At 39.8% G+C, this 27,798-nt stretch overlaps 1 protein-coding gene across 1 annotated transcript; it reads right to left on the bottom strand.

The window, feature by feature from the left end:
* Positions 1–4,142: 4,142 nt before the first annotated feature.
* On the bottom strand, positions 4,143–20,522 carry psme3 (proteasome activator subunit 3). Its single transcript, XM_061231731.1, has 11 exons — positions 20,341–20,522; positions 17,638–17,670; positions 17,481–17,543; positions 16,910–17,014; positions 16,588–16,642; positions 16,099–16,217; positions 13,392–13,460; positions 7,916–7,983; positions 7,773–7,827; positions 5,681–5,767; positions 4,143–5,378 (listed from the first exon to the last, which is right to left on the bottom strand). Exons 1-11 carry the CDS (start codon positions 20,380–20,382, stop codon positions 5,298–5,300), a joined length of 777 nt encoding a protein of 258 aa, XP_061087715.1. The 5' UTR covers positions 20,383–20,522; the 3' UTR covers positions 4,143–5,297.
* Positions 20,523–27,798: the final 7,276 nt, after the last annotated feature.

Genomic DNA, 27,798 nt, shown 5'->3' with positions numbered 1-27,798 from the left:
TAGGCTCCAGCCCCCTGCAACCCTGTTCAGGATAAGCGGGTTAGGATAATGAATGAATGTTTGAGAGACAACAGACTCTAAATGCAGATGGAACACCTAGAATCAACTCTAGACCTTTTATGCATGAACTAATATGAAACTTAAAGGATATGTCATATGGCAGCACCATATTATTATTATATTATTGCCCAGGAATGTTTTGCAGTTTAGTAGAAACCTTCTGGAACCTTCATTAAATAAAAAATTGTCAGCAGCCCTCAGATTGTTATTACCTGTGCATATGACCCCTATGACAAATAGGAGCTTTAAAGGTAGAATAGGTTAGATTTTTGTGTTAAAACATTGTTACAAGACCATTGTAAATCCCTTCCTATCATTGCAAAAGGCTCACTGACAGGTTTACTCGCCCTCTGCCACAGCCAATTGTTTCAAAATCAGCATTTACAGAGAAGGGGGACAGATAAACAGTGTTGGGGTTTGAAGGTGTTTGTTGCTGCTATTCCTCTCTTGGCCGTTAGAAGTCTGAAATTACCTATTGTACCTTTAATGTCATAGGGAGGCTAGGTTCACCTCCCCCTCCAGGACAAAACCAAGTAACTTTCAGAAATAGTCTCCATTTGTTCTCTTATTCACAAACACATTCATTCAGTGGAGGCAGCTTTAGAAGAAAACACATCAGTTGAACAGATTCATCGTAGCAAGATGTCCTCCCTCGCAGGAGGAAAGAACATTCACCATTACTAGTAAGAGGTTAAGAAAGGAAACCTTTGCTTATTGAACCATGGTCACCCGGGAGCATTGTTAATGGCAGTGTGTTAAGGTTGGAGCCCTCCGAGGCAATGGTGTCCACTCTCAACACATCAAGGATTTTTAATGTGTGACACATCAGGCATTTCTCAACCATGCTGCTCTTGTTCCCTGGTGAAGATCACCTCCTCAGACCGCTGTGTGGCAGCTATAGTATAGTATAGTGTCCTCTTTTCCGTGCTTCTAAAATATTTATTGTACTTTGTTACTGTCCTGATTCCACTTTGCTTAGAATACCACATATCAACAATTAATCAATTAATTTGTTTATGTTTACTACATATTTTGCTAGTTTTAATACATTTCTATGATAAACACCATACAATCTAGTTTTTTATTGATCATGAAGGCAAATGTCAAAGAAAGTCCTTAAATACTGTCATGTTCATATATTTTTTTTATGTAAAGTCCTATTGTTTAATTGTTGCATTAGAGTATTTTATCAGGAATGCCAAGCGTCACACTTGTTTCCACTTCGTATCCCATCCCCACCCTTTCTGGTTAGCATTGAGTAAGTATTGTGGTGACACTCTCGGACTGAGTGGGACACCCTTCATCTATGCCGCCTCTGCAGACACTATCCAAAGTTCTCAGGTTTGGTGCCTTGCATGGCAGCCAATCGCCATTGGAGTGTGAGTGTGTGTATGAATGGGTGAGTGAGAAGAATCAATTGCACAGCGCTTTGGATAAAGGCGCTATATAGATGAAATGCTATGCTATGATCAAGCCCCACACAAGGCAGCGCTATGCTAAGCAGAAGGCCCACGCTGCTGATGCTTTCCCTCCTGCATCTCCCCTGCATTGCTCACCACCAACTTTCTGACTCACTGGAGCCAGTGCAGCCATTCAGTGGCTCCATGGACAAGCTCCATGGAGCTCCATTTACTCTCCACAGAGAAATGATTGCAAAATGTAATTATGAATGCACACATAACAAAACATTATATATAAAATATAAAAATCCCTTTGAAAGTATTGGGTACCTATCCGTTTCAGACTTAAGGACACTTGTGTATATTTAAATCTTTAGTGTCCTCTAGTGGTCACATATATAAGACCAGCCTCAAATGTAAGAAATATTTAGATAAATGCAGTATTGATAAATCGTTAATTATTTCGATTCAACTTTTTGTTTGATGCTTTTAATCATTTTGTAAATTAGAATTTCGTCATTTGTCATTATGGGTTGTCGAGTGTAGACTGATGGGCAAAAACCTATGGTATTGTAGGCCTTAACTTCAACTTTTAACAGCCTGAAAAAAGCACACATCATTCAACAGCTAGAATCAAATCTGAATTTTATGCTTTCTCCCTGATCAGCCCTTATCTTGTTTCAAGGGAATCCGCAAAATGGCAGTATGAATTCCAAATTATGAAATGAGAAAGAGGGCGGCACGGATGGTGCAGTGGGTAGCACTGCTGCCTCACAGCAAGGAGGTCCTGGGTTCGAATCCCCGTCGGCCGGGGCCCCTCTGTGCGGAGTTTGCATGTTCTCCCCGTGTTTGCGTGGGTTTCCTCCGGGTACTCCGGTTTCCTCCCACAGTCCAAAGACATGCAGGTTAGGCTGATTGGAGAGTCTAAATTGCCCGTAGGTGTGAGTGAATGGTGTGTGTGCCCTGTGATGAACTGGCGACCTGTCCAGGGTGTATTCCTGCCTTTCGCCCAATGTATGCTGCGACCCCTGCGACCCTGTTCAGGATAAGTGGGTTCAGATAATGGATGGATGGATGGATGGAAATGAGAAAGAGCAATTGTATTCCCTTGCTCCCTCATTTTTCCTCCCACCCACCAAAGGTACAAAATGCAAGCTTCCAGCAAGACGTGAAATCCAACAATGCAACGCTCCACCCATGAAGAGATGAGAAAATCAGTGTGCTCTGAAACCAAGGAGAATGGAACAGAGGATTAAGAATTGAGGATTTAACTGAGATTTTTTTAAGGCAGTACTTCCTATATAGAGTGCAAATTCAGTTCAGTTTTTGTTTGTCAAGTTTGCTTGTCTAAATGCATTTCTTAAACTGCTTCATGTGATTATGCAATAATGGTGTCAAAACGTTCATTTAAATGGAATTATGCTGTATGCCTTTTCATTCTCTAACCAGGCATCTGACATTTCATTCTCAAAGACATACACTATAAAATTAAAATGTTTATCCACTTGTAAAAAAGGAAACCATGCCCCTGTCTTTGCATTAAAGACATTCACTCACTATACAAGAAAGGTGTCAACTTTAAATAAAAACGCAATCTGCAATCCCATCAAGGCAGGGCAATATCATCATACGCTTTCTTCAAGTGTAAAATCTAATACACTGTTTCCATGATGCAGTTCTGACAATGCAGAGTCTGATGAAAGGAACTTTGCAAAGTGGGCACCCATGCGGTCAGTATTACTCAGAAAACATTCATCCTGAATGCATTTCATTCCCTTCCCTTCTTCAGCTATTGGTCATGCAATCACATACACACTGTTCAACCAGTTACTGAAAGTCAAATGACAATGAAAATAAATATACAGCATGTCAGAAACATTAAATGAAAGATTGTGAGAATTCTGAGAGCTTGCATTTTGCCGGCTTCACCATCTTGAAACAGACGTATCATATTGGGACATAACTGGGAATCTTGAGGATCACAGCAACCACTTACTTTAATTTGAAGCTTTGACAACTGGCAGAGCTCAGATCATGCATTTTAATGACTCAACCTAAAGCAAATGCTCATGTTTAACTGGGTTAAAAATTCAGTCTATCAGAGTCTAGTTAAGTTTCAATCATTCTGCCATTCAGGCAACCTACCTGTTCCTATAAACCATACAAACTTTAGCTAAGCCAAACAGCAGTCGGCCAAGGAGAATGCACAGCCTGAATCTGGTTTATCAATCTGGTTTATCAAGCAGCTTTCCAGACATACAATTTACTATTACTTTCCCTCTTCAAGTTACAAAAATGTCATTAACCCATTCAAACAATGGCATTCAGGCAAAAGGAATGTAAAGCAAATGCATATTTGCGTCTCACCTTCTCCATTATATAAAACAATGTCTCACTGTGTGGGAGGGTTGGAGACTGTACCTTTGAAATGAGAATTTCAGAAATGACATTGAAATCCTCATTAAATATAAACTTATACAGAGGTCATTCCATAAACTGATTTGTAACTATTTGGTTTTGCTCCAGAATATCTTGTCCAAAATGATGTACAGACCAGGACTTTTCCTCCATAATTCTTGGTGATGTGCAGAAGTTTTACTGGTAAACTCTGGATTCTCCTACACGTTGACCACCATAAAATAAGAACTTTTGAGGGGTGAACCATACTTGGAGGATTCAAAATTTTAAAAATAATATTTTATTCAGTAAAATAATAGTTATAATGTGAACAAACCACATGCTTTTGAGGACCTTAACAATGCAGCTTCTTTTAGGAAATGAATGTTGCCGTGAGTGTGTGACCAGTAATGGGGGGAAAGAACAGGACTTTTCCAGAAGCGAGATCAAAATCTCACCATTTAATTCTAACCGGACTGTCGTTCCAAACAGTTGGCATTTCCTTTGCTACACACACATCACATTGTCCCCACACAGCCACAAAATCTGGCCTTACATTCAAGTTACTGATTGCTCAAAACAGGAGTTTCATTTGCCTTTTCTTTCTGGGAGATTTCCTTATTTGGGAATTGTACTAGACATCAAATGTCAGTCAAAACACACACAAATACCAAAGGACAATAGAAAACAAAAGGAGAAAATGTGTCCATTAACTAAGAGCTTTTGAATTGACTTAAAAAATTATCTCTCCAAAAAACTAAAAAAAAAAAAAAAAACCGTGTCCCTTCACAGACTGCCGACTAAAGAGTAAAATGTCAGCTGAATCAGTCTGACGAAATTGAGTAAACTGCATTACATGCTTCTGATCTGTGCATTGCAGTAGACAAACTGAAAAATTCTGTCTGATTCAAGCCTGCTTGACCAATGATAGAGGAAAATCCAGCATTTAGACTCAACTGCTTTTTTGTTAGTATTGTTTCACAAATCAAAAAAAAAAGAGAGACGTTTTTTAATATATTTTTTCCTTCTGAGAGAACTCCTCTGGGGTGGGGGGGGGGGATGCATTTGAAACATGGCCGTGCATTTGGCCAGAAAAAGGCCAACTCTGCCCCTTGGAACGTGAAGTATCCTTAATGAGGTTTAAAATGGTGATAATCTTTGAAATTCTAACATAAAAAGCTTGATGCTTTCATGTGCTTTGCCACATGACGGTCCATTTTGACCCGGTTGTAGCAGCCCACTTCATCAGAACCGATCCAGGGCACCAGCCATGTAGACAGCACTCTGGAGGGGAGTGGAGGGGAAGGGACTGGGGCAGGAATGGGGGAGGAAGAGAGGTGAAGAGACTGGGGTGTCGGGGCTGGAATGGGGGATGAGGAGAGGGGAAGGGACTGGGGCATTGGAGCTGGAATGGGGATGGAGGAGGTGTTTTCTGGGGTCCTAGTACAGGGCGTCTGCATTGCTGCTTCGCGGCCTCTTGATCTTCTCGATGTTCTTCAGAATCATGTCGTGTAACGTAACCTGTGGCAGAACAGTTCAGTTGCATTGAGACGTTTGCCACTGAGATATTGCCACTTCAGTGAAAAGCTTAGGCCGCTGAACAATTTGACGGCGTTTAGAGAAGGAAATATTTATAGCGGTCAAGTGTAGAGGTGTTTAGCCAGCACTGGACGCTATTCACAAGCCATTAGAAACTCAAATACTATAGCCAATTACGGAGTCTGAGCAACGTGTGGATGAGTTAATACAGTGGCTTATGGCTTCGATTCCTGTCTAAAGTCTCTAAATGTTATGATGGGACACGTCGAGATGGGCAGACTCACGTATTGATTCCTCAGCTCTGAAACGATGATCTTCAGGCTAATGTATTCCTTCTCATCAATCTCAGTGACTGTGCGCCGATAGTCCTCCTGGAAGAAGATATACAGTGGGCTCAAAAATTATTGGCACCCCTGACAGAAAATGAACAAAGAATACTCAAAAACATTCTAAACAATATATTTATAGACAAACTCAAAATACCAACATGTGATAAATACTGTGCTATATTAATGTTTCAATTGAACCAACAAAAATCATTTACTGATTTAATTAAAAATCAATTTCCTCCAAATCAATGTTTCACAATTATTGGCACCCTTAAAGATTATTGTAAATAACACCTACCAAAATTAAACCAGGTATTAAATTCCACTTATTTAAGTTTATCTATGTGTTAAGCAACTGTATTGAGTGATTACATCACGTCCTGTTTCACTAGGGTATAAAAATGAGGTAACACACATGCAATATCCCTTCGTCATCCAACACCATGAAGAAAACAAAAGAATTGGCAGTTCAAAAGAGGCAGATGGTCGTAGACCTTCATAAACGTGGTAATGGCTACAAGAAAATTCACAAACGATTGAATATACCACTGAGCACTGTCAGAGCAATTATAAAAAAGTTCAAAGGATCAAAGCCTCATTGGAAGGGTTGCCAGAAGAAATCCTTTTCTGACCACAAGACACAGAAGAAAGCGCTTGGAGTTTGCCAAACGTCATTTACATTATGACTGGAACAATGGTCTCTGGTCAGATGAGACCAAAATTGGACGTTTTGGTCAGATACAGCATCGGTATGTTTGGCGTAGGAACAGAGATGCATACAAGGAGAAGCACCTCATACCCACAGTGAAATATGGTGGTGGGTCAGTCATGTTTTGGGGCTGTTTTAATTCCAGAGGTCCAGGGGCACTGGTTAGGATTGATGGCATAATGAATTCCAGCAAGTATCAGGCAATTTTGGCTGAGAATCTGGTTCCCTCTGCCAGAAGTCTGGGACTTGGTCGTAGGTGGACTTTCCAGCAAGACAATGACTCAAAACACACCTCAAAATCCACACAGAAATGGTTCAGTGACAACAAAATCAACGTTCTGCAATGGCCATCTCAGTCACCAGACCTCAATCCAATCGAAAACCTGTGGGCTGAGTTGAAGAGGTCAGTTGATAAGCACAAACCCAAGAACGTGAAGGATCTTGAAAGGATATGCAAAGAGGAATGGTCCAAAATCCCTCCAAATGTGTTCCTTAATCTTGTCAAAAATTACAGGAAGAGACTCCATGCGGTTATCCTTGCCAGAGGTGGTTGCACTAAGTACTAGGTGAAGGGTACCAATAATTCTGAAACCTTGATTTTGTTTAAATTTATTTTTTATTAAATGATTGTTATGATTTTGGTTGTTTCCATTGAAACATTAATAAAGTACAGTATTTGGCACATGTTGCTGTATTACCTTTCTCTATAATTATATATTATTATTATTTTTTTAAGCCTTGTTTGTGCATTGCTGGTGAGGGGTGCCAATAATTCTTGAGCCCACTAAGTCACGGAGGGGGTAAGGGATTAACAGTTACCCATTAAATAAAAATTGCCAGTGGCAATGACATAACCTAAAGCTTAACATAACCTACAGACTGGCTGAACCATCCCACCTAAAGGTGCTCTATTTATTAATTTATTTATTCATTAAATTACACCAGCTAATGGATACATCAGCTACAAGCTAGTTTATATAAATTATATCATAGGCAGGAAGCTATACCATTTAAAAAAATATTTCATTCACAAATGTAATGAAAATGTATAATCATTGTAAAAGAGTGAATAAAGGAAATCAGTTGAATCACCGGCCAGAGGAAATAAATCTGTTAGTAGACAAGACAGATCTAAGTAATAAATATTTAATTATCAGGTAGCTTTAAGTCATTTTAACCCCAAGTATAGTATAGGCTGGTTTCACAGACACAGATTAAGTGCAATAGTCCAACAATATCAGCTAGTAATATCACCAAATTTTAAATTGAGCCATGTGGCACTAGACAACAAAGGACAGAATAGATACATACACATTTGCTGCTAATATTCATACTTACCACATGTGGGTACTTGGCAATTTTGGAAACCAGTTTTGCCCTCGTGATGTAGTATCTGAAAGTAGTAGGGATGAGAATAGTGGTGTTAGCTTTTTGGTCTGCACCTGTGGCTTCACTGGAACAGATGTTTTGAAGGAAAGTACCTAGAGATCTGGTCCAGGTAAGATGCCGCCTCCCCTTCTACTGTCCTCAACTCTGCTACTGTCTCCTCCTAGAGGTGACAATAAAATGACAGTGACCCAGGAATGGCATCAATAGCAACAGTTGGCCCCCAAATTAACCCAAGATGACATCACTTTTTCACGGGTAATTCTACATACGCTCAAAGATGCGTTCCATGCACGACATCTGTACACAATTTTTCCTTCCACTTTACCGAGCCACCTGTTACTCTCACCTAAACGAAGGAGGAAGCTTCTCTTAGTGGCCTCCTGTGGCAATTAACTATTGTCAGAGCAGAAGTTTAGTGTTGTTCAAATCTGAACAGCTGGTCATCCTTTTAAGCTGTATTCCAAAGACGTGAGGTCTTGAAAAAATACTTTTGAATGGTAATAACCGTTAAAAGAACCATTAAAAGAAAATGCAGGCTTTTTAGTAGAAGACCAATACTATGCATGTACTGAATTAACTTTTAAATTCAAAATGCTGTTTTTCTGGCAAGAAAACTAAAACCCCCAAAAAAACCCCGCCAACTATACAGTCCCCTCCAAAAGTATGGGAACAGCAAGGCCAATTCTTTTTTTCTTTTTTTTTGCAATACACTGAATACATTTGGGGTTAAGATAAAAAGATGAACACAAAACAAGAGTTCAGAATTCCAGCATTTATTGCCTGATATTTACACAGGTGTGTTAAACTACTTAGAACATAGCACCTTTCATATCAGACTACCCATGTTTTAGGTGAGCAAAAGTATTGGAACAGAGAGTATTTAAGTAAATGAAAGTAAATAGCACTTAATATTTGGAAGCATATTCCTTGCATATCAGACCCATTGACATCACCAAACTGTTGCTTTCTTCTTTTGTGATGCTTTTCCAGGCTTTTTGCAGCTTCTTTCAGTGGTTGTTTGTTTCAGGGGTTTTTTCCCTTCAATCACCTCTTCAGGAGGTGAAATTGCATGCTCAATTGGGTCTGGTGATTGACTTGGGAAGTCTAAAACCTTCCACTTTTTTCCTCCTTTGTTGTGTTGGCAGTGCGTTTTGGATCATTGTCTTGCTGCATGAGGAAGTTCCTCCCAATTAATTTGGACGCATTTCTCCGTACGTTGGCAGAGGGTTTTTTTTTTTTTTACTTCTGAATTGATCCATCATGAGTTACAACATCAATAAGGATTAGTGAGCCCACTCCAGACGCAGCCATGCAAACCCAAGCCATGACACTTCCTCCACTGTGCTTCACAGATGACCTTTTTTGGATCATGAGAAGATCCCTTCTTTCTCCACACAATTGTAATCTCACCTTCCAATTCTTAATAATAATAATGAGTGGTTTGCATCTTGTGGTATAGCCTATACATTGCTGCTTTTCTTCAAGTCTTCTTCAAACGGTTGATTGAGATATTATGTTCTGGGGTTTTTCTTCAAGGAATTGACCTTACTCTTCCAATGCTTTTGGAGGGGACTGTACATTTTTACTTTGAACATTTACTCTTGACATTAAGACATACAGACCACGAAAGATTTAATTTAGCATTTTGAGTAAAATTAAATGAAACTGAATCGCTACATTAACTTATAGCCACAAACACAGCTGATGTGTTTGTTTGCCAGGTGACCGGGGAAGGATGACAAGGAGGCTAGCCTCTGTTGCTACCTTGTCATCTTACGTTTTTTTTACATTCAAACCTGCTGGAATTTTAAGCAACAGAAAGATATTGCAAAAATAATCCTTGAATACCTCCACAAATAGAACTATAATGTTATTTTGTTATCGCACAAACACTGCAATTTTGTCATTGGATGCATTTCGAAAATGGATATCTACGACTACCACAAAAACAAAACAAGCAAATTTAACACTAAAAGCTAGGGGAAAAAGATACCACGTGGGGTTAAAGCTTTTATGTCTACTAAAGGTTTATTTTTCTTATAAACCTTTAGTAGACATAAAAGCTTTAACCCCACGTGAATTGTGGTGGAGCCAAATCATTAAAGGAATCTTTTATAGGGGACGGTACAATCATCGAGAACTTTATTAGGAACATTTTTACTTTATTACACCTACTTATTCATGCGATTATCTAATGAGCCAAATGTGCGGCAGCACAATTATGTCTAATGCACAGATAGACAGAAACACCTTGTTAATGAGAGACGTCAGAGGAGAATGGCCTGGTCAAAGCTTACAGGAAGGTGACAGTAACGCAAATAACCACACATTGCAACAGTGGTATGCAGAAGAGCATCTCTGAACACACAACGCATCATAACTGGATAGGCTACAGCAGTAGAAATAAAAAGAATAAGTTTAATAAATACCTAATGAAGTGCTAGGTGAGTGTACAGTGCATCCGGAAAGTATTCGCAGCGCTTCACATTTCCCACATTTTGTTATGTTACAGCCTTATACCAAAATGGAATAAATTATTTTTTTTCCCCTCAAAATTCTACACACAACACCCCATAATGACAACATGAAAGTTTTTTTGTTTTTTTTTTTGTTGCAAATTTAATAAAAAGAAAAAACTAAGAAATCACATGTACATAAGTATTCACAGCCTTTGCCATGAAGCTCAAAATTGAGCTCAGGTACATCCTGTTTCCACTGATCAACCTTGAGATGTTTCTACAGCTTAATTGGAGCCAACCTGTGGTAAATTCAGTTGATTGGACATGATTTGGAAAGGCACACACCTGTCTATATAAGGTCCCACAGTTGACAGTGCATGTCGGAGCACAAACCAAGCATGAAGTCAAAGGAATTGTCTGTAGACCTCCGAGACAGGATTGTCTCGAGGCACAAATCTGGGGAAGGGTACAGAAAAATTTCTGCTGCATTGAAGGTCCCAATGAGCACAGTGGCCTCCATCATCCGTAAATGGAAGAAGTTCGGAACCACCAGGACTCTTCCTAGAGCTGGCCGCCCGTCTAAACTGAGCAATCGCGGGAGAAGGGCCTTAGTCAGGGAGGTGACCAAGAACCCAATGGTCACTCTGTCAGAGCTCCAGCGTTCCTCTGTGGAGAGAGGAGAACCTTCCAGAAGGACAACCATCTCTGCAGCAATCCACCAATCAGGCCTGTATGGTAGAGTGGCCAGACGGAAGCCACTCCTTCGTAAAAGGCACATGGCAGCCTGCCTGGAGTTTGCCAAAAGGCACCTGAAGGACTCTCAGACCATGAAAAACAAAATTCTCTGGTCTGATGAGACAAAGATTGAACTCTTTGGCGTGAATGCCAGGCGTCATGTTTGGAGGAAACCAGGCACCGCTCATCACCTGGCCAATACCATCCCTACAGTGAAGCATGGTGGTGGCAGCATCATGCTGTGGGGATGTTTTTCAGTGGCAGGAACTGGGGGACTAGTCAGGATTGAGGGAAAGATGAATGCAGCAATGTACAGAGACATCCTGGATGAAAACCTACTCCAGAGCGCTCTTGACCTCAGACTGGGGCGACGGTTCATCTTTCGGCAGGACAACGACCCTAAGCACACAGCCAAGATATCAAAGGAGTGGCTTCAGGCAACTCTGTGAATGTCCTTCAGTGGCCCAGCCAGAGCCCAGATTTGAATCCGATTGAACATCTCTGGAGAGATCTGAAAATGGCTGTGCACCGACGCTCCCCATCCAACCCGATGGAGCTTGAGAGGTGCTGCAAAGAAGAATGGGCGAAACTGCCCAAAGATAGGTGTGCCAAGCTTGTGGCATCATATTCAAAAAGACTTGGCTGAGGCTGTAATTGCTGCCAAAGGTGCATCAACAAAGTATTGAGCAAAGGCTGGGAACAGTTATGTACATGTGATTTCTTAGTTTTATTTTCAATAAATTTGCACAAATTTCTAAAAAACTTCTTTCATGTTGTCATTATGGGGTGTTGTGTGTAGAATTTTGAGGAAAAAATTTAATTTATTCCATTTTGGAATAAGGCTGTAACATAACAAAATGTGGGAAAAGTGAAGCGCTGTGAATACTTTCCAGATGCACTGTATATTGTATAAAATTTCACCAAAGAAAGGTAACAACTTAAATAGATTGATAGATTGCGAGATGAATTCTGTTGAATTCGGTAAGCAATAATACATTGTTACATACAAACTATGTTAGCTATTTAATTGCATGCTGGCTACCTCCTACGACAAAACCATTTGCACCCAAAACTCAATATTAGCTTGCCATTACAAAACCCAGAATATGGATTTCCACGTTGAGATATTTTAACATACTACTCTCACAATCGCATAACCCCCCAGTCCGTGATGAAAATATGAACTAATGTACTAAAATACTTACAGGAGTAGACGATGTATTGATATAGGCACATGGATTTAATTGCACACATTGTTTCTCCCAGCATGTGTCAATAGGCTATGCTTACAATGCACACAAATTAGTAGGCATACAGTAGGCTACACAAATCCCACTGCAGGCTATGATTAACGTTGACAGATTACCATCCAAAACTTGGAATCCATGCATTTCCGTATTCAGTGAGCCCATGGTATTCAAGCCCAAGACTGCAAATAGCAGGTCAGCCAGCAGGTTCACAGATTCAGATTGTGTGTGCATACTTCTTTGCAGGCAGTTTTTCTTTAATGTATTTCTATCAAATCTATCTGTAGCTATGCTAGCTATGTTACTGAATTTGCTAGTTTGCTAATCTGCCACTGTTAGTTCTCTAGTTCTGCCTTCCAGGCGTCAGAGACCTCTGTGGTAGACTAGCGCCATCTACAATATATATGCAGTGTTCTGTTCAACCAGTTTCCACAGAATTCCACTGGAGAATGCCCCCCCGCAGAACAGCACTCATAAACAGTACTTTATCGGCAATTGATGACTGACCATAGCACAGGATGTGTAGTATGTTGCTAGCGTATGCCTTTTCAAAAAAAGGTTTGTTTCTGAAAATGTGCAATCTGATGTGGCTTCGTGCAAGAATTGTGATTAGTTGCACAGGGAGATGATGTATACTGAACCAATACCAGGAATTCCAGAAGTATAAATAAGTGGGAAGACAATTCAATTTCCCCATGTCTGAACTATGCCTATGTTTGCATGTAAACAAAGCTAATGGATGTCCACAGAAAATGGACATGAGGGCTGTGACTCATAACTTTTTACTGATTAAATGGATTTCATGAATTTCTTTTCATAGATTTTTTTCCCTTGTTGGAGAACTTGCCACAGTTCCTTGCTTCTGATCTCAGACAGCCTTGATCAAGTTATGTTAAAAGTAGCAAATTGCTTAAAGTAATATGTTACTTTTTTTAATTAAATACAAAAATTAAATCTTTTGGAAAATGAATATTTGGAAATTTCAAATGTGTTCTTTTATACTAACACACACAAAAAGAATAAACATATACATATATAATAAAGTCTAGGGCGCCCAAGACATCTGCACAGTACTGTATATACATATATACACATATACACACGCACACACGCATACAAAGGCTTACCTGAATTGAAACACCAAAGTTGTTGCCATCCTCTATCCTTGGGATTAGCAACTGGACCCACATTTTGACCTGAAGCATGGGAGACAACAAAAGGAAAGATGTAGATTGAGATCGAGGGACCACAAAACCTACTCAATTAGTGACATAACCACATTCAATACAACAAAAGCAGTTGTGATAAGGTTCTTCATTGGTGGACCTAAAGTTGGGTGTATAACTTGCAGCAGAAACAAGATTTGGCTAGTTTGTATGAACTAAATAACTATAAATGAAGTGGTTGCAGAGAAAACAAAACTGACACATCACATTGACTTCGGCCACCAGTGTTCAAAATATAAAGAACAGGTAAATCTATTTTATATACTGCTACTTGCTCTGCTTTGTTATTTACCAGAAAGTGGGACTACAATTCATGCAGTAGGGAGAAGTATTGGAGAAATGGGATGAAAGCAACAATGGAAGAGTTTTGTTTTAACCAATTAAATCGTTTTAAAGGTACAATTGGATAGATTTTTGTGTTAAAATATAAAGCCCTTCCCATCATTGAAAAAGGCTCACTCAGATGTTCAGTCACCCTCTACCAGTGTTTAGTCCTTAAAGGACCACTGTCCCTTTTTTTACTTGATCTTATTTGGATTAAATGCTTAAATTATGTGTGTAGGCATTTGTAAAATCACCGTCAGTGTAGCCTTTTCCTAGATATGGGATAAAAACAAAACACAGGCTTGAATCTCCAGCCTGTGCTACCCAGAAGGTAACGTGCGATCAAACTCCACCCTCCACTAGCTGTACAATGATTCAAGCTCATTGTAGAAAATTGGTTCCAATTGCCACAATCAGTGATGATTTTGCATGTTATAAAATTAGTCTACATTGATTTCAAAACAAACATTGATTAAATTGCTTATGTGATGTTTTCAGGGTCTTAGCTTTTCCTGTCAAGAGCAGAAAAGTTCATGAATGCTAGCATAAGAGAAAACTGAGATATGGAGGATTTGTCTGACATGTGAAGATGTGATACAGGTGATGATCATGATGCACAGATGATAATTTCTTTTTGTTATATATTTTTTTGCCGGACCCAAAGGGACCGGGCAAGAATTGTTTCCTATTATTGAGCGACTTGCCTTGTTAAAACTTACATAAGCAAGACGGCTTATGCAGTACGTACAAATATACAGACAGCTGTAACAAGACTGCAAAGTGGCTTACAGTCCATGCAAGCTAGGATAAATCAAGCAAGTGGAGATAGCAGTAAAAAAATATATATATATCAGCGTCTCAGTTAAAATCACACGCCAGTATTTTTTTATTTGAACACCGCAAGTACTATATAATGCTTCTCTTTATGAAAAGCTGCCAGTTCGTTTTGGGAGTTCACAGGTAGCTCGGTTAACAAATAAAAGTGTAAATATTTGCTAGCTATTGAGTAAGCTGTTGCAAACCTTAGCTAGCTAGCTAGCTTTGTTTATTAGGTTTTATCTGAGAAATAATTACATATACTGTCAGCTAATTGCCATCTTCAATACTTCCCTAGTCTGGATTTCATGTTACCTGGGTAGCCATAGCTTTCTCAGTTAAACTGGCTAATGTTAGTTTAGCAGGTTAGGCAGTAGGTAAATACCCAGGCTAGTTAAATTTAGCTACCTCTGCACATAGAAAAAAACAAAAAGGTTTTGTGGTACCGATAAATATGTGTATTTTATATTGAATATTAAAGGTCACCTTTTTATGGGGATTACAATGAACATGCATCATATAAATATATAAATAAAAAAATAAATAATAATAATAATAATATTATATATATATATATATATATATATATATAAAACACAAGTATAAGACATTATCAGCAAGTGATAATGACCTAGTTAGTCATAGCTCAGACTTAGTGCAGTTCCAGGTAGAAGATGAAACCTCCAATGAGTGACAAAATTAGCAGCCACTGGACTATGTGCAACAGCACATTGATTAAGAGTTTATTAAACTAATTTCTGATTGTACAAATGCTATGGCACATCCTGTCATTAGTGACCAAATCACTTGCAACAGATTCCTCAAACTGAGAACCAACCTAAAAGTGGTCATTGTGATTACTGAAGAGATGCATTCGCAGAGGCTGCATGCCTCACGTTCGACCACAATGTGTGTGAATCGATGAGGAGATGATCCCGTTTACAGGAGCCTGTCCATTTTGACAGTATGTGCTGCAGAAGCTCAATCCAGCTGGCATTAAGAACTGTGCGGGGGCTTCACCGGGTGGGCTTGAGTTGGATCAAGGTGCATCCATGGTCCATTCACAGGCCCCTTTAACACATTTTGCTGTGAAATGTATACAAAAAATGGCTAAATGTAATCATTTCAAAGAGTTTTGATTTACACATTTGCCAGTTGTGCATTAACAATGTTATTCATTTTAATTTTAGTTGATAGGGGTTATTACCTATTTTTTTTATGTGAAATATGAGAATATTAGTTTTTGCAACTTTTACCTCCTAATAATCGGTATGGGCGATAATTTTCACATCAATCGGACCCTAGCGTGGAGCGTCACTAAACGAACAGTTTGTGCTTTGAAGCCGCAATGAGTATACACACATACATATTGTATGCGGCGCTGTGTTTGGATGTGGTTTGATTGGGAGTCCACCTTCTTATCAAGTTTACACCCAGCTTAAGCATGTAGTGAGCGAGGAAAGCCTACCGTGTTACATTTCTCGATCAGCGTCCTAATCTCCGGTTTGACTTTCTCAATAAGATCCACCAGCTTGTTGTTGCTCTTCATCATCCCACCTGGCATGACAAAAACCTTTGTACCAGCAACTGAGTATGAGGAGGATAAGAACAGACATCAGCTTCATCAATGATCTGCATAGCGTCGATAATTGCCTACTTTATGCAGGAGACCCATCACAATTCAATTTCAAATTAAAATTTGAACATGAAAAACTAAAAGCAGAGAATTCTCTCTAAACACATGAACACATACAGATCAACCAACATATGAGAAGATGTGTTTAATAGTGCAGGGTATTTCAAACGGAATTCCGAAATTGGAGTTAAATAAACTGTATGACCATCAGTAATCACAGACATCACCAGATCCACCACAACTGAAAAATTAACGATTGATACCAAGATGTAAATGTTAAACTGTGCTCCATAAGGCTAAGTTTTCCACAAGCAAACTCACCTTGACAATTGTCTTCACTTGCAGAATCTTCCAGCTTCCTCTTCTTGGCATTTTGCTGTAATGCAACCAGCAGCCAATTGACCATTGATCTTATTTTTACAACTACATGATTTGTGCTGCCTTTCCTTCAAATCATCACTTATCAATGCCCTCAACATTCTTCTCTGCAACCTTCTTAATGTTATTTACATTACTTATGCATTTTCCTCCAGAAATCACACTACATGTCTGTCCTGTTTTGAAAGACATCATCTTTTAGACATCATATGGACCGGAGAACAGTTTTGTGGAGAGGCCATTTAACAGGGAGATTAGCACTCACCGCCTCCAGCCCGTCATGGCTGTTTGTGAGAAGAATGGGGTCTGGAACTGTCAAGTTGATCTCCGAGTGGATATCTTTCAGCTCATGGATATTTAAGATTGGGTCCTGCAATAGTGTGACATTTCACAGTAAACAGGACTGCTTAGATAAGGGCTAGTACTTGTATCTTTGTTTTATAAGGGGAAATGCATAACCCTCCTTAGTCAAAGAAAAATTTGACAAATACAAACACCCTAAATGCCTTGACAGAACTCGAGGTTCACCCTTTACAAAATCAAGACGTGATCTTAGTGTTATGGCTAAACAAATACACCATGTTTTACTGTTATTCTCGAGTCTGTGGAAAGAAATGACAGAAAAGTGGTGGCTTGGGTGGATCAGAAGCAGATGTCTGTAAACAGTTCTCACAAGTACATTTTACATATTCAAATGACCTACTTTACATAAGATAATAATTATAATGTAATTCTATGAGGTAAGCCACCTTATGAGCTATTTTAGCCACAATGCTCACACTCAAATGTAACCACCTCAAAGAACATTTTCTAATTGAGGGAAAAAAATTGCTTACCTTGAGGAAATGATCAAGTTCTAATAACTTCTTGGGGAAAAAATTTGCAACCAAGTCTTCAGCCTAAAATGACACAAAATATGCAAGGATGAAAAAAATCCAGATTTTTTTTGTTATACATGTTTGTTTTTGCAAATAAGTGAAATTGTGATCTCACCTCTCCTGTGATCCGTTCCCTGAAAGCATCAACCTGCCCAAACACAAAACAAATGGTGAGGAGGTATAGTTAGCTAACGTTGGAACTTGATTATAAATGGTCTTGGATAAAAAAATAAACAAAGACAATTGCCATGCTCTAGCTAAGCATAGACCGTGTAAAAATGGCTGTAAGTTAATGTTAACTCTACCTGCAAAGCTATTGGAGAATACTTGGGACACTGACCGAATTTAGCTTTGGCCGTGAGTCACAGGCGTTCATTTTCATGCAACTCCATGACGACAAAATCAAGTGATCGCTAGATAGATTTTGCTTGCAGTATGTAAACAAGTATATTTAAAGGTACAATAGGTCATTTAGGTCAAGAGAGGAATTACAGCAACAAACAGCTTCAAACCACCCTTTATCCTTCCCACAGTCTATGAATATAACGCCCAATATAAAGCGTTATTATATAGTTCAGTGTTCTCATGCATTGTTTTGGAAAGCTGACAGTGACAAACGCGACAGAGCCTGACGTCTTTTCGCAGTGTTCTAGTAAGAAAATGTTTGAACAAGTGACTTTATGAAATGTTGACTTTAGTGTGCTACACAACAGTATTTATATTTTTTTGTCTTTGAAGTTTTCACATTAGCTAACCAACTATATTATGAGCTAGCAACTTATTTGGCTGTTTAACTAGATAGCTATATAACTACGATATGACCGTATACCACAAACGATGCAACTGAGACAAATAAAGGTTTAGCTAAACACGCATGAGTGAAGACGAAAAGAGATAAAAGGAATGTGCAACGGGCCAAATTGCATTCGAGATAAGCGATCACTGACTATACTATTTCTTATTATACAAGCAAAGAATACAAATTCAGTTGTAAAACGATACCAGAAGCATATAGGTTGCAACTAGTTAGCTTGCCGAATTTACAAATATCCATTGCTACCTACATCGAACTGGTATTGTTTTTTAACTAGATATGTTGTCTTTGCTTGGATAATAAGCAATCGCATACAGTTTCAGTGCAATTTGGGCAGCTACACGCGAATAATCAGAATAGGCTCCCATTCCATTGGCTGTGGCAATTAGAACCAATAAGCTTGAATATTAATTGTACAGTTGCGTCAACTGTATACATTTAAACCCGAATTTAAGGACTATAAACACAGGCAGAGGGTGAGCCTACATGTCAAGTGTAAAGTGGTCACAATGTCCTTGTAACTATGTTTTAACACAAAAATCTTAATTATTGTACACTTAAACTTGGTTCACCACGGACAGAGGAAATTACTAATGGCAACGTCAACGTCAACTTAATAATATAGCTAGTCTAACGCAAACTCGCCGTGTTCCGAACGCCAAGCTAGCTCACTATGTTCCGAACAGTGCAACTTCCATGACGAATAAATAGAAAAATACTTCTATTTATTTACAGCTTTGTTTTTTTTGTGTAAAGTCTAATTCCTTCCGTTTTCATAAAACTTGGTACAAGTCACATACGCGATGCATTTGAGCATACAGTGACATGGTAATGGTGATCCACAGTAAAATTGTGGTGGGGAAGCTGTTGCTAATAAAAGACTACGAACCGGGCAGGCTTATACGGCTCAGTCTGCATGACGGAGTGAATATGTCCGTGAATATGACCGTCGTGAGCTAACACAGGGACATGGTGCAATGTCGTTTTCTCTATAAATATTGGTCCAATTCACATCAAAGTGTTTTAGTGTCTGATATAGGCAGAAAACAGCCATAATAAACTACATTCCTCAGGAGAAAAAAAAAAAACGAACTGCACGAACGTTAACTGCCGGTGGAAGCGGCCGCTTCCCCGTGTCCTGTTGGGAACCGGTGAGTTTACGTTAACGTAACCAATAACTAACCAAGTGAGAAGTCAGTATCACTTGGGTATCAAGTGCCAACATTAGCTAGTTAGACGAGACAATATCGAGAAACATGTTACATGACATGTTACATGATTCGGATACGAATTGTAGCTACACTAATTAGCTAGTTAACGAAGTTAGCTAACCCCACCGTCATTTTAGGAAATACAAAGTTTGTAGTGACGTCACTGTGGCTGCGTAAATCAGAGGTTTAGGTAACTAACGTCATTTCCCAAATCATTGGCACATGTCGAAATGAGCAGTTTACCATTGTGAGATTAGCAATAACGTTACCGTTGAATTAGAGGTGTCGTATACACTATCAAAATCACCACAATAAAGCGGAATAGTGAAAGTCTATCACGAGGCCAGTTAGACAATTAGCAGCAATAATATTAATTTATCTAGCTCGTCATGTGGAGGTACAGCACGATGTTAACATAATCCTCCTCGCCGGTACCAATGGACAAGAAAGCAAGGCAGCCTATAACTTTAGTGGCAGCAGCTAGGTTGGAGACAGAATCATGAGTCAACTAACGTTATCCCAAGCTAAGGGGAAAACGTGCGCAACTAGCCTGTTATATCACTGAAACGTACGTTAATCACTTGTCTCAAACGACAAAAGTGTTTAAATCTAGCTACTTTCCTGTTGAATATCGCGCGGGAAAGCAACATTAGCTAGGTACAAACGTGGATTACATGGGCTAATGCTAGCTAAAGCAGTTAGCAACCTAGATTCTCCGGCCTTGATGCTACACATTTCTGATGAAATATCAGTCCACGTCTGTCTTCGGTATCTGGACATTTTAATTTGTTACCTTGGTTTTGATCTCATTGTCCACCTTGAGAAGTGAAGACATTATATTCTGTGACAAATCTGGACGGGTTCGAAATATTTTCACAGATGGCAAGTCTAACCGTGTGGCTTTTTGTTTTAGCTCCTATCAGCCACAAGGTTTCACTTGAGAGTTCTGTGCTTGGGAAGCAAGATATGACGTAATTAATGTGCGACAAGGTAAGAAAAAAAGTCCCGAATTGATTCCCAAACTTAACAAATACGGTTCCGGCTGTGATGGGTTCCCTGAATGTTTGTTCAGGGAATCTGAGTACACGCAAATCACACACAAACATATATATATATATATATATATATATATATATATATATATATATATATATATATATATATATATATAAACTTACAAAATACCCATATCACCCATGTGAAAAAGAAACCCCCCTACCTAAACTTAATAATAAAAGAGAACTGGTTGCTTCCTATAAGTCTTTCAGATTGCGGTGGAGGTATTTTAGCCCACTCTTCTTTACAGAACTGCTTCATGCAGTTTCGCGTCCTGCCACATCAGCTCTATTGGGTTCAAATAAAACCTTTGGACTTTATTAAATAAAATTCAAGTTTTGGAGTGACCTTGTCACTGAAACCCAATAGAGATGATGTGGTAGGACCTGAAACTAGCAACATTTGTCTCAAGATCTGAAACCATTGTGACAAGTGTGACAAAAATAGAGGAAATCAGGAAGGGGGCAAATACTTTTTCAGAGTACAACATCAAAAATGAAATGAAAGTGGAAAAAAAACGAAGATATCATGAAGCATTTCTTCCATTCGGAACCAATTATGGAATTATACGATAGTATCTGGACACAATGGGTGATTTACAAATGTATAATTTTGTTGTGAATTACGAGTAGATCTGCAGATCAGACATTCAGGAGGAATTTTGAACCATTCTTTCTTACAGAACTGCTGCAGCTCAGCCATATTCTTAGGATGTCTGTTCAAATCTCCTTCTCACCATTATTTTTGCTGCTTTCGTTTGGCTATGTAAGCTGTTTTTTACTACGTAAGTGTAAATCATTCCATCGCATTGTGCTGTATAAAAACAGTTTTAGATATAATCCATTGTCAGATTAAATAAATAGGCCCAAGCCCTTATCTTTGTTGTAGCCTCAGCACTTGAAATTGTACTTCCCTGTAGGGTCTTTCAGCGCACTTGTTCCTGGTTATGGTTATGCATTTGCACTTCGTTGTACGTCTCTCTGGATAAGAGCGTCTGCTAAATGCTAATAATGTAATGTAATGTGAACAGCTCTGGAGGTCATTCCACAGATCCCTATTGGGTTAAGGTTTGGGCTATAACTTGGCCATTCCAAAAGAGGCATTTTCTTTTTTTAACCCATTCTGTAGTATATTTACTTTGATGTTTAGGGTCATTGTCCTGCTGCATCACCCACGTTCTACTGAGTTCCAGCTGCAGGACAGCCACCCTGGCATTATCCTGTAGAATTTCCCCCTCGATAATGGCAATGAGGGTTCCTCATTGAGCATTCTGCATTGTGCCTTTCAAGTCATCTTCACCCACTTCTAGGGAGAGGAGCTAGAGTACTAAATCATTTCCATTTCTGGACAATTTGTTTAACTGTGGACTGATGAATATCAAAACTCTGAGATTATTTTGTAACCCTTTCCAACATTATGCAAATCAACATTTCTTGATTGTAAGTCTTCTGAGATCTGTTTTTTGCAAGGAATGGTTCAGCAGATGCATCTTGTGAATAGCAAACTAGATGTTTGAGTGTTTTTTACAAGTGAAAGTAGCTCTAATCCACACCTCCAATATTGTTTCATTGATTGGCCTCCAGGTTTGCTAACTCCTGATTTGTTGAAGTCATTAGCCCAGGGGTTCATGTGAATGACTTTTTTCAACAAATACTACGAATGTTTGACTGATGTATTCAAAATGGAGAAGAGCAATACAATAATTTCTGTGTTATTAGTTAAAACAGATTGTGTTCATTATTGTAAGATGTTCAGACCATATTTTAAGACAAATGTATACATAAATGCAGGTAATTCTAAAGGGTTCACTTACTTTTTCTTGCCACTTTAAGAGTGGGAAATTAAATTCAAATATAGAATTGCATTAGCATTTTACGCATTTCATTAGAATTTTGGCTGATATGCTTCCATAGGCCGAGGCCCTGTTACAAACCAAAGATTTTATGTCCAAACTATCGGTCCACACCAGAGTAAAGGTCCCAAACCATGGACCGTATAAAAATATGGACGTATATTGAAATATAAGTGCTTGTGACAACACTCATTCATTTTCTATGGCTGGTTACCCTGTACTTGGCTGAGGGAGGGGTAAGCATTTACTGTTGTGTCCTCTTAGTGGTCCCATGCAGCTACAAAGTTTCTGTTGAAGTGAAGAACTACATGTAGTCCCCTCCAAAAGTATTAGAACAGCAAGGTCAATTCCTTTGTTTTTGTTATATACTGAAAACAATTGAGTTAGAGGTCAAAAGATATACAAGAGATGACAGATCTGAATTTCAGTTTTATTTCCTGGTACTTCTATCTAGATTTGTTAAACTTAGAACATATCACCTTTTGTATCAGACCACCCAATTTTTAGGTCAGCAACATGTGACTGACTGGTGTTTGTTGTTGCCCAGATGTGTCCTGTTACATTGTTTGGTTAAACAAGAAATAGTTCTGCATCAGTCAGTGACATCAGAAACAATCTCCACAGGGCCAGGGTGAAGGTATCTCAATCAACTGTTCGAAGCAGCAATATAGAGGCTGTACCACAAGATGCAAACCACTTATCAGTTGTAAGAATCAGACAGCAAGATTACAATTGGCAAAGAAGCACACAGATGAGCCAAAAAAAGTTCTGGAACAACGTTTTATAGACTGATGAGACCAAGATTAACCAAAGTGATGGAAAGGCTAAAGTGTGGAGAATGACGGAATATGCTCATCATCCAAAACATTCATGAAGCACGGTGTCATGGCTTGGGCTTGCATGGCTGCTTCTGGAATGGTCTGATACCAAAGATGACATGTTATGAGTAGTTTAACACATCTAGGTGTAAATACCATTACATTACATTACATTACATTATTGGCATTTGGCAGACGCTCTTATCCAGAGCGACGTACAACAAAGTGCATACCCATAACCAGGGATAAGTTCGCTGAAAGACCCTCGAGGGAAGTACAATTTCAACTGCTACTTGTACAACAAAGATAAGGACGAGGGCCTTTTTTTTTTTTTTTGAACAAAGAAACAAACAGAGCAAAAGTGACCAAAGTTCACGATCCAAACACTGCTTACCTAGCTAACTAAAAATACCGATACACAAAGCAAGTCACAGAGACAACAATTAAGGTTCACAGGGAGGTAGGGAGGGATGGGGAGAGGTGCTGCTTGAAGAGGTGTGTCTTCAGCTTGCGCTTGAAGGTGGGGAGAGATTCTTCAGTTCTGACCTCAACGGGGAGTTTGTTCCACCACCGTGGAGCCAGACCAGACAGTAGTCGTGAGCGTGAGGTGGAGGTTTGGAGAGGGGGAGGTGCCAAGCGGCCTGTGGAGGCTGAACGAAGAGGTCTGGCAGGGGTGTAGGGTCTGATGATTGTTTGTAGATAAGCTGGGGAAGACCCCTTAACTGCTTGGAAGGCTAGCACCAATGTTTTGAATTTGATGCGAGCCATGACAGGCAGCAGGTGGAGGGAAGTAAGCAGGGGGGTGACGTGTGAGTATTTGGGAAGGTTGAAGACCAGACGAGCTGCTGCATTCTGGATAAGTTGGAGGGGTCTGATGGCGGACGCTGGGAGGCCAGCCAAGAGGGAATTGCAGTAGTCCAGGCGGGATAGAACCATCGCTTGGACCAGGAGCTGGGTCGAGTAGGGGGTGAGAAAGGGGCGGATTCCCCGTATGTTGTATAGGAAGAACCTGCAAGACTGGGTCACTGCCGCAATGTTATCGGAAAGGGACAGTCTGCTGTCCATCACCACGCCGAGGTTTCTTGCACTGGGTGACGACGTGAGTGTGGTATCCCCGAGGGAAATGGAGAGATCCAGATGAGGAGAGGTATTAGCAGGGATGAGTATCATTTCAGTCTTGCCTGGGTTGAGCTTTAGATGGTGGTTGTCCATCCAGCTCTGGATGTCCCTCAGGCAAGCAGAGATACGGGCTGAAACCTGTGTATCAGACGGCGGGAACGAGACGAAGAGTTGGGTATCGTCCGCGTAGCAGTGGTAGGTTAGCCCAAGTGCAGTGATCACAGGGCCAAGGGAGCGGGTGTAAAGAGAAAAAAGAAGCGGGCCTAGGACTGAGCCCTGGGGAACTCCTGTCGCGAGGGGCAGAGGTGTCGATACCGAACCAGCCCAGGCAACCTGGAAGGAGCGACCAGAGAGGTAGGACTCAATCCAGTCCAGGGCTGTGCCACAGATGCCTGTTGCTGACAGGGCAGACAGGAAGATGGAGTGATCCACAGTGTCGAAGGCAGCAGAGAGATCTAGAAGAATGAGGACAGAGGAGAGGGAGGCTGCTCGTGTGGCATGGAGTGACTCACTGACGGAGAGGAGCGCAGTCTCTGTCGAGTGGCCCGATCTGAAGCCAGGATCAAAGGAGCAAAGGATCTGCGGATGACTGTGACCTTCTCATCGAAGAAATCAGCAAAGTCATCAGCAGCAAAGGAGGACTGAGGAGGAGGAGGCGGTGCGTTGAGGAGAGAGGAGAAAATAGAGAAAAGTTTCCGGGGGTTAGAAGCGGAGTTCTGAATTTGTGTTTGATAGTATTTTGCTTTGGCGGCAGTGACAGCGGAAGAGAATGCCGCCAGGAGAGACTGGTAAGTCGTGAGGTCTGAAGCGTCTCTGGATTTCCTCCACTTCCTCTCCGCTGTGCGGAGGCTGGCCCTGGAGGTACGGAGGGTGTCAGATATCCAAGGGGACGGGGGGGATGTGCGAGGCGGCTTTGAGACAGGGGGACAGAGGGAGTCAAAGCCGGAGGAGAGAGATGAAAGGAGGGTGGCAGATGCAGAGTCAACGGGGAGTTTGGAGAAGGATTCGAGAGGAGGGAGTGAGGCGGTGACAGTGGTGGCAAAGGAAGAGGGTGAGAGGGAGCAGAGGTTACGTCGGGCTGAGGAAGGGTAGGTGGGAGGAGGGGGAGGAGGATGGGGAGGAAGAGGGAGGGAGAATGAGATGAAGTGGTGATCAGATGTATGCAGAGGGGTAACCGTGAAATCAGAGCATGAGCAGTTCCTCACAAAGACAAGGTCTAGGACATTGCCTGCCTTGTGGGTTGGAGGAGAGTGTTGCAGAGAGAGGCCGAAGGAGTGGAGTAGCGGTAGGAAGGCAGGAAATAACAGCTGGAATTCTTTTAATCTCAACCCCAAATGTATTCAGTGTAAAAACAAAGGAATTGGCCTTGCTGTTCCAATACTTTGGAGGGGCCTGCATATTCCAAAAAAACCTCCAATGTGCAATGTTGGGCCTCATTTATCAATATTTTTGGAAATCCGTCTGCAAATGTATGTCATCGGAAATGAACCAACAACTTTTGCCAGATTTATGAAACAGGCATAGACACAGCTTTTTTTGTATCCACATGTGGATGTTGATAAATACCAAGTAATCGTACATCAAAGGAGCATTCACAAACTTTGTGATTTGCATAAATTGATTTAAATTAAGTTTATTTCAAGAAATATACATTTTAATTTACCTCCCTATTAGTTCTAAAAGCAGCTGAATTCCAGTCGTCATTGAGTGAGAAAAGTACATTGGTTTTAAGACGTTTTGGCACCGTTGGTGTTCCATACTTCCGAGTTGTCTGGAACAATAGAAATTAATATATAACTAAACATGAAAGTACGCCCTCAGCCAACCTAAGCAGTGAAGCACCCGGAAGTATCGCTGCTGAGTGAAAAACAGGGCCTCGCATTGAAAGTTAATATGGAATATGAGACTTTTGATTAACCCTCCTATTATTATGTTTGGGGTCAATTTGAACCCACTCAGTGTTTGACCTCCCTTAAAAACCAGTTAACCCTTTTTTATATTGATACTGAATGATTTTTCTAATTTTCTAATTTGGTGGGATTAAATGGTAAAAATGCAACAATTTTGGCAATTTTGACCCTCTGTAACTGTATAAAATGTGAAACAATATACAACTATTTAATGTTTTTTCTCAGATTTCTTTGTGAATAATTCTGGAGGCACTTTCCCATATAGATGCCCGACTTTCACTTACTGTTCCATAGGCTCTAAAATTAGATGTTTCTCCTAGATTTTTTATATTTATGAATAAAAGGCTAGTAATTTGGGAGACAATAAGAAGGCAACACACTATGTCTCAAAATTTTTCTATGATAATATGTTTGTGCTTGTTTCAACTCTTGGGCTCAATTTGACCCCAAATGTAAAACTGGTCATAAAATCTGAACATAATAGGAGGGTTAAATTAAATTAAATTAAACATTACATTACTGGCATTTGGCAGACGCTCTTATCCAGAGCAACATACAGTTGATTAGACTAAGCAGGAGACAATCCTCCCCTGGAGCAGTGCAGGGTTAAGGACCTTGCTCAAGGGCCCAACGGCTGTGCGGATCTTATTGTGGCTACACCAGGATTAGAAGCACTGACCTTGTGTGTCCCAGTCATTTACCCTAACCACTATGCTACAGGCCACCCTATTGTTCCCCAAAGGAATTTTAAACTTGATTAATGGTCGTTATGCTTCATATGAAAAGCAGAAAGCAAAAATGTGATGTTTATTTTTTTTGTCAATGGTAAATGGTGTCTTCTGGACAACTGTCAAGTCAGCAGTCTTCCCCACGATTGTCCAACCAAGTATTGAGTGCATAAATGAACATACTTTTCAGAAGGTCGACATTAATGAATTATAAATTTCATGAGCTGTACGCCGTAATTATCAAGATTAAACTTTACTTGTAACAAATCTAGAATATATGAAAGTTTCACTTTTTGAATAAAATTACAGAAAAAATGTACTAATTCTTTTCAGATTTTTTGAGATGTACGTTTTTTCAACTTTGCGCCATATTTCATTGCATTCTAGGTAGTTTTATGACAGAGAAGGGAGTGTGAGAACTAGCCATCTAATGAAAATGCCTTTGTGTGGTGTACAACTGCACAAATTGTTCTTGGTCAGGGATAGAAAATCTGACTTTCCATAGGTAAAGCTTATAAGAATATTAAAAGACTACAGCAAAATAACCTCCTTGCTGTTGTATGCCTCTGCCAACCAGTCCAGTTGCAGTTTACATCCCTGTCTGTCCAGCAAAAACTAGCTTCTAAACTTCTAAAGTGGATATAATATAATAAACATGATTTTTTTTTAATGTATGGTATTATTTTTATACATTTCATTAAATAATGAATGGTCTGTTTCTTTGTCATTTGTGTTACCTATAATGTAAACAACATTAATGTTGAATAA

The sequence above is a fragment of the Conger conger genome, chromosome 2 (genome assembly GCF_963514075.1).
Source record: "Conger conger chromosome 2, fConCon1.1, whole genome shotgun sequence".
In the NCBI taxonomy this organism is placed as follows: Eukaryota; Metazoa; Chordata; class Actinopteri; order Anguilliformes; family Congridae; genus Conger; species Conger conger.
The sequence above is the reverse complement of the archived record's forward strand: the minus strand, read 5'-3'. Positions and strand labels throughout refer to the sequence as shown.

What these genes read in the sequence shown, in the direction of transcription:
- psme3 (XM_061231731.1), bottom strand. Translation starts at nt 20,382, where the DNA reads ATGTCTTCACTTCTCAAGGTGGACAATGAGATCAAAACCAAG. An exon ending in GGGAACGGATCACAGGAGAG is followed by an intron (nt 17,544 to 17,637) that starts GTGAGATCACAA and finishes GTGTCATTTTAG; the next exon opens with GCTGAAGACTTGGTTGCAAA. An exon ending in CAGAGCTGAGGAATCAATAC is followed by an intron (nt 5,379 to 5,680) that starts GTGAGTCTGCCC and finishes GTTCTGCCACAG; the next exon opens with GTTACGTTACACGACATGAT.